At 33.7% G+C, this 8356-nt stretch overlaps 1 protein-coding gene across 1 annotated transcript; it reads right to left on the reverse strand.

Moving 5' to 3' along the window:
* Positions 1–1203: 1203 nt before the first annotated feature.
* LOC114256724 (putative indole-3-acetic acid-amido synthetase GH3.1) lies at positions 1204–4486 on the reverse strand. The gene is made up of 3 exons (XM_028196394.2): positions 3790–4486; positions 3115–3216; positions 1204–2907 (listed from the first exon to the last, which is right to left on the reverse strand). Exons 1-3 carry the CDS (start codon positions 4107–4109, stop codon positions 1530–1532), a joined length of 1800 nt encoding a protein of 599 aa, XP_028052195.2. The 5' UTR covers positions 4110–4486; the 3' UTR covers positions 1204–1529.
* Positions 4487–8356: the final 3870 nt, after the last annotated feature.

The raw sequence follows: 8356 nt of genomic DNA on the forward strand, positions 1-8356 counted from the left end.
CAAATTAAAGTTTTAAAGATGAAAGTTTAGAGACAAAATATTTTAATTATTACAAGTATGATTATTCTATTTTTAATGGCAAAATTAAACATTTAGTAATGAGATATTATCTTTTTAGAATTATTATTATTTTTTTGTTTAAAAAAGTCAACTTTTTTGACAAGATATTGTAATTCATTTATTATAGGAACATTTTCAAATTTTGTCGCTAAATATCATTTTTGTAACTAATTTTTTGTACAACTCACCTAATGACTCAAATTGGTCTATTATTTTTTGTAACAAAGTTTTTACTTTTGAGAACAAAAATGTTTAGTCCCGAAAACTCTTGTATAGTTTATATATGTTAGAATGTTTAGTATAATTTTTCCTTATAATTTATAAAGCTGAAATATCGTACATAAGTTATGAAAAAATTATTATAAAGCAAGAAAATAATACTTTTAATTTCTAATATCTAATTATAAACTTTTAATTTAGAAGAAAAAGTTATACCCAAAACATATCTATAGTATGTGTTAGGAAAAGGTGAAACTAGTGTAGCTAAACGAATTAACCTACTTAAATTCGACTTATGTTTGGGTTGTTAAAGACTCTTTTAACATCGAACAAAATTTTAATTATGTATTTATTTTAATATAATTCTTTTCATATATATAATTAACCTTCAACTAATGAAAAAAGACAAGAAAAAAAAAAAGATTTAGCTTCTTAGTACAATCTTAAATAAATTTTTTATTTTGATAGATAATTTCAATTGAATAAAAGGAGTATTATCTATAACCCATTTTTTTTATTATTTTATTTCACAACATGCATGACAAGTTTTGTCCTATTTTGTTTGTTGATTTTGGTAACACCAAATCGGTCACATGCATCTACAGAGGGTGGAATAAAGCGATAAACAAGAATTACAGGATATTTCATATAAAATAAAATGATTTAATATTTTTCATTGTTTTGACCTTTTTATATGCATTTAAATGCTTTTTATATCCGATTTTATATTCAAAGTATTGTGGAATATGTAAAATAAATAAGAAAATAATGACAAAAATATAAACAAACTCTTTTACATATAAAAAATTCGAGTGAGATTCATATCTCGACTGCATATATATAAAAAGATTGTATAAAATTTTATAATTTGTCAACGTGGATACGTAAAGACATAATTGAAACGAAAGAGAAATATCATGGATATGCAAAGACAAAAGCAACATTAGTAGTCACAATTACACCAAACAAACGTACAAAGGTTATTTGAAACCTACACAAACAAAGACAAAAACACTGCAAAACTCAAAAGAAAGACACTTTGCAAAAGCTTACATCACAATCACCAAACAAAACAGAAAGAGACTACGCACAAAAGAGATAAAAGGCAACACACTACAAACATAAATTGTTTTGTCCATACATAATCCCCTGGGGCATGTTTGGTTGGTAGATAAACAGAGTTTTCTTTCTGGTCTTTTCTCTTATTATTATTATTATTCCCATACTTAAACTTCTTCACATCTCCAGCCCTAACGTCGTCGTTCTGGTGTCCAATGCGGCGCAGATGGGCTAAAATGCGCCGACATCACTCTCGAGTCCAAGAGTTCCATGATGGGTGTGAAGCTAACACACCTCGGAACCTTATACTGATTGATAGAGGCTCCTCTCGAAATCGCATAGTCCATTAGCTCCTCAAACGTACCGGCTTTCACTACCCGGATTTCGAGGGGTCCGATTGAGTTGTCCGCGACCCGACCCTGTCGATAAACCGAGTTCATCGACTCTTCCATAGCCAAACAACATTGGTCCAGGACTTCCCGGGTCGGGGAATTGTACGGCTCTTTCACCATCAATTCCCAATAAATCACGTAGTGACCAGGGATAGTTTTCGTATCGGCGTAGCTGGTGTAGTCGACGATACTCGTATTGAATTCTCGGAGCAGAATCGAAGCGTTTTCAATGCCTTTTTGGAGCTCTGCTTCGTCGGTTTTATCAGAATCGATGCTCAGCAACACGTTCTTCCTCCGAATGAACTTGAATTGCGGGGCCGAGTTGTAAAACCCGGTGACCCGGAGGATATCGCCGACTCGGTACCGGTTCAACCCGGAATATGTAGTGATCACCAGCTCGTACTCTTTTCCTTCTTCCACGCCGGCCAGGTCGACTAGCCACGGCGGCGAGTCGAGTGTGAGAGGCGCCGCCGCCGCGTCGTGGGGAATGAACTCGAAGTACGCCATGTTCGGCATGATGGTGTAGGAAACCTCGGAGGGTTTCGAAATCGGCTTCAGGTTGAGACCGAAATACGACTCCGACGATGCGTACATAGTACAAGCAAGTGGCAATTCACCGCCGCTGTAAAAATCGAGAGTGGGAATGTACTGAGACATTGCACCTGTGACGATCACGTCGAGGTACTTTGTGTTGGGCCAAATTCTGATAATAATACCCTCCCATTTCTCATCTTCACATTCCTTTGTTATGAATTCTGAAAGTTCTGGGTTCGGCTTGAGAATATTTGACATGCATTGTCGAAGAGAAGGGTCGTTGATTTTAGGGTTTAGATATCCGGTTTGGATATCTTCCGCCAGTTGTTTCCAATTGAGTTGGAGGAAGCGGATGGCGCGGATGAGGCCCGAGGCGAAGACCGCACCCACGCGGAGGACTTGCTCCCGCATGAGGAGGCCGCAGAGCATTTGGGTGTACATGCTCTGGAATGAGTCAGCGCAGAGAATTGCCTCGTTAGGGCTCGTGTAGACATTGTACGGATCGTATGGCCGGGTCTTGAAGTGCTCACTCTTGTAGTAACTAGTGAGAACTGGACGGGCCAGTAGCCCGCCTGGGGTCTTTGTTTCGGCCTTCACGAACAAAAAGTACAGGCCCTTTCCTTTGTCAAGTCCCGGAACATAACTGTTACAATTCAAAATTCATATAAGTTCTTGAACAAAAAACAAGTAAGTATGAGTACTGTATCCAATATTTTGGTGATTGTGGCAGTGTTGTTGTTATCAAACTGGGTTGTACGAGTTAGCTACCAAGTATATTGTATGTATCATATGATTGTACACTTATTGGAAACAATTAAAGGAAGAATGAAAAAAATGGTGAAGTACTTACAGGTTCATGACTGGCATGAGAAGGTTGTACAGTAGCTGCCTTCGGTCCAAATCTTCATGAATCGTTGGCATGAGTTTTCTTTCACCCGCAGACGTTCCCGAGCTGAAAATCCCAAGCTCCATGATCAACACATAATAATGGCATAATCATATTTATTTTTTCTATTGTAAATATATGCTGTAAAATCAATTGTATGTAAAAATTGAGATATCTTTTCCAAATTTTTTAGTTTTTGGAGATATCATATAAACTAAACTTATATTTAAATGTAGTATATAAATAAAGTGTTCTCATAAAAAAAAATTTACATTACAAATAGTACGACCGATATTAATAAATTTATGTAAAATCTATTGGTAAGTGAATCTCATAAGAATTGTTTTCTTACTATAAATAAATATAAGGAGGTCGACATTAATACACATGAAATTTATGTTATTGTACCTTCGGTAAGTAAATTTGAAAGTTCATTTATAACATTTTTCTCTAAATGTAGTTACAATTTAACACAATCTAATAATTATTAATAATTACAGAATTCAATATATTCACATGATAATTTATTGTCAAATGATAATATCAATTCTCAATAACAATAGGGTTTCACCATAGCATCAATTTTTTCCCGTGTTTGCGATTATATATATATACAAATGATTGATGCATGGTTTTTACCTAGTGAGGAATTCCGAGATAGGGTGGGAAGAGAAGATTGGAGAGCGGTCTCCATTAGCGACACGTTGGATCTCCGGCTGAAGATCCTCGTATGTCACCACCGGCACTCTTGACTTGAACGTGTCTCTGTCGGTGGCACCACCAAGTCCGAACCGCTGGAGATACTCCGTGTCGGCGTTCTGGCTCAGAATCTCCCCCAGAACCGTTTCTTGGACCACGTCGGCTTTCCTTGTCATCTCTTCAATGAACTGAAGAGCCTTCGCGTCCTTCTCCGTTGCCGGATGACCGAGAGGCAATGACAAACTGGAATCAATGGCCATTTTCGTAAATCGGATTGCACTGTTAATTAATGATTGAAGATTTACCCAAATGTTTGCTGTGGTTTGAGCAATGAGAGCAAGAGAATTTATAGTGAGCGCAATGACTCAAGGGAGCTCTTTTTTAAAAGTTGTTACGTCAGGTGGCACGTCAGCTAGTTGCCGTGTGTGTGGTTGCTGGTCTGGTTCTGCTGCTCGTACAAGACCTCAGATAGCAAGGCTGCTACTGGCCTTGTAGCTGTATTGTTGCTAGTTTAGGACTGTTCTCTCCTTTCTCTCTTTTTGGTTCTTTTGATCGGTCTCTCACCAATCATGGGTTAACTGCTAGCAAAAAATTGTGCTTTCTTATTGGTGTCAATCTAGTTGAGATTCGTAAGGTTAGTTATGATGCTCTTTGCACTTTCCTTCTTTATTGATGTACGTTGTCGCTTGTATCTTGCTTTTTTTATCAATAAAATTTCTTTTGCTGATCAAAAAAAAAAAAAAAAGGTGGCACGTAAGGAAAAATTATTATTGACGCTCTCTGTGTTGTAATTTCAGAAATAGCAATATGTATTAATATTCCAAAAAAAATAATTGCATAAAAAAATAAATTATTTATAGTATTTGATTGTCTGAATTCGATATATAATAATGTGAAAGATATTTACTACTTAAAGACATGTATAGAGTGATGTTATACATAATTTTATTTTATTCATTTGTATTTAGGAGTGAGAAATGAGATAGAAAAATATGATTATATATAACATGTTTCAAAAGAAATAAGATTATTTTTAATCTTCAAATTAATATGATTATTTTTAATCACGTGAATATGTAATATTACATAATATTATGGAAATATTGTTGAAAAATGTAAGCTTGCTTCTGAAGGAGTTTCCTGATGATTCAAATTCAAACTCTATTCTTGATCCAAAAAAGAAAAAAGATTCAAACACCATTGTTTCGGAGGCTGCCAAATTCAAGATGATTAAGCAAAGAGAGTTCTGCAAATGGAAGGATGGAGAAGCTCTGAATTGTTGCAAAAGATTTTAAGTTAGAATTGTATTGTTTTGTTCCTGTTTGTTCAGATTTAGAGTTTCTCCTCTGTTTTGTTTCAAAATTGTTTGATTGAAGTAGCAGTTTGTTTTTCCGCATTATAAATCCTTTCTTTCTGTTTGTTTGTAAACTACCTAGTTTGCACTCCATTCTCACTAACAAATATGTAATTTTATGAGAGTAGTATTATATATCTTGTAAGATATAATTTATGGTCAAATTAGTATAACCTCTATATAGCCTAATCAAACATTTTTATTTCTTAACTACTCAATAAAAATCTTGTTTTAAAAAAAAAGTCTAATAAAAATGAATTAATATTCTTACAAAAATTAAAAGTATAATAATATTAATTTGAAGATACAATAATGTTAATAATCACTTTAAAAAAAATTCAACCGTACAAAAACTTATTCCAAAATTGTTCTACAAAAAATCATTGTAGAAGATCTGTAATAAAAAAATAAAAAATGTTTGGTAACTTAAATTTGTATGTTTTGAATGACTTAAATATATTAAAATGATATCATTTTATTTTTAAAATAAAATTATTTTAAAACATTCAAACTATTTAAATTATGAAAATTTAAATTATCAAACATTGTTTGTTATAAAAAAATATGGGGGGAATTGCTGCAAAACTCCAAATAACTTCTGGTTGAGTGAGGGTATTTGTTGTCTGGAGAAGAGGGGACACATGGGCCCACTGCTCTGTCAGCTTTGCCCTATAAGCCAGGGGACATGTGGGGCCAGCATGTAGGCCATGTCAGCAGGTTATAGGTTTGGAATATTTGTCCTGGCCCGGACCACACGGCTCTTTTCGGGTGACCCTGTTGGTGATGGACAACGATGGAGTACTTCTATAGACGTGAGACTATCTCAATTTTTTTTATTAAACTTAAATTTAATAAAAAATTGATAAATATTTTAACTGTTTTATTAAATTGGTGTTAAATAAAAGAAGTTTAACTTTTTTCATCAAATTAAAGAAACGTTTAATTTTTCATCAAATTTCGCCGGTAACTGTTGATAGACGACTGACCAATCAACAAAGTGAAAGAGTGGCTGAACAACCGGATGGACGACACATTCAAAAAAATTGAAAAAAATTTATACTAGGCTGGACGATCATCTGAACATCCTTCTGATCGTCTTTCTAGTCAACCGATTATTCGGTGAAAATTAAAATGAAACGTTTGGAATTGGATGAAACTTTTAACTTAAATCTCTACTCTAAGATAATAATAATAAAAAAAGAATAAGTGTTGGAGATATTTTAAGGCCTCGTTTGGCAATATCACTTTTTAGTCTAAAAATTAAAAAGCAAACAACCTATATTAAAAAGTCAAAAATTTCATTTTTTTTTTACTTTTTGCATATCTTTTCGTAAAAAATCAAAAATTTATCCCAAACATACTAATTTCTTTTTATATTATATTTTAATCAAAAAGTCAAAAAATAAATAAAAAGCTTGTTCCCAAAGTAACCCACCTGAGACACCCTTTGATGATCTACTTAATATATAATTATGGTGCTCACAACTAGTTAATTAAAACGGAGGCTAAATTATTTAGCAACAATTCCAGTTCGGCTTGTTTTTCTTAGTTTATTTACAAAAGGAAAGGATATGTCAACCCAGAAGAGCCATATCTAATGACTGATAACTCCTAATTTTATATTAAAAATTTATTTTTGTCATTTTTATATGGTAAAATTTGTTGTGATTTGATTTTGAAACAATTTTCTCCCCTGTTGTAAAAAAAACAATCAAAGATCCCCATCTTCATCTTCATTCCATTTCAAAACCCTAATCGTAATACATTTACCACCGTTTCTTGGACCCATGCAAAAAATCAAATGTGGGTGAAAAAATCCAATAGAGGACTTCCCAAGGATTACAGAAAGAGGAAGCATTTTGGCTTGGAGAACTGTTTTAGATAAGAGTGCTAGTTGGGAAACCACACATTCTGACAGAGAATCCTCCATTCTAAAGAGCCTTCTCTGATCGGACTGTCGGATTGGGACTTAATGGACATAAATTCTCTGCTATTTACCAATCTGCAATGACAGCAACAAGGGCTGTACAAGTGTGTACATATAAATATGAATAAATCAATATATGACAAAAGAGAGGGAAAGAAAAGATGCAAGAAGGGCACGAATGTCAATTTACACCTACAGTTAACAGAGTAAGTATTGCATTTTGATGGGCCTCCTCGGTTATTTTCGAACAACTGGGGTAAAGTATTTCTGACCAAACTCCAACGTATAAAATTAATAGGAAAATGATTGGTGGCCCTAAAAAAGTTGCCCCTAATACCCCTAATTTCCATTTTTAGAAACTGTTTTTTTTTTTACTTTTTTTTTCCTTTTTTTTTTTTTTTTTTTACCTTAAATGGAAATACGGGGCATTCGAGCCCCCTGTTTTCGGGCCCTGAAGCACGGCCGAAATTAATATTAGGGAAGTGATTCATCCCCCGAAAGGGGGACCCCCGAATCCCCCGAAAATGCCATTTAAGGTAAAAAAAAAAAAAAAAAAAAAAAGGAAAAAAAGAAAAGAAAAAGAAAACAGTTTCCAGAAAAGGAAATTAGGGGGATTAGGGGGAGGGATTTTAGGGCTCTAAATCATTTTCCTTAATATTATTATGCAATATTTAAAGTAGTCTAGAACCATCTCAAATACATGGTGGGAATATTCATGAAATAGAAGGTCAAAATAAAATTTTCAATTTTTTTTTTTGTTTGAAGACCATTCTCATATACATAATAGAAATACTCATAAAATAAAAGATTAATAGAAGATTTTGAAAACTTATATAGAGAGATCAAGGTTATAACTTTATCATGTACATATATAGAGAGAAAGATTTTAGAGAGAGAAAGGAGGGGAGGAGAGGGGGGGGGGGACAGCAAGTGCAATGCAAATTTGTGTTGTGTACACTACAAGAATTAACACTTTTGGCAACAAAAAAATTGGTCGCTAAAAGTCCAATTTTAGTCGGCAAAAGTTATCCGCGACCAATTTATTTGGTCGCTACTTTGGTTGCCAATTGAGGGTCGGCAAAAGTAATTCGCGACAATTAAAAGTAATTCGCGACATGTACTTATCAGTGTTTTAATTTTTTTTAATGTGTTTGTGACAATTAAAATTAAATTTTATAAAATTATTTAGGAATTATCAACCTAATTTAGGTGAAAAAAAAAAAATT

The sequence above is a fragment of the Camellia sinensis genome, chromosome 1 (assembly GCF_055761805.1).
Source record: "Camellia sinensis isolate YWXY chromosome 1, ASM5576180v1, whole genome shotgun sequence".
In the NCBI taxonomy this organism is placed as follows: Eukaryota; Viridiplantae; Streptophyta; class Magnoliopsida; order Ericales; family Theaceae; genus Camellia; species Camellia sinensis.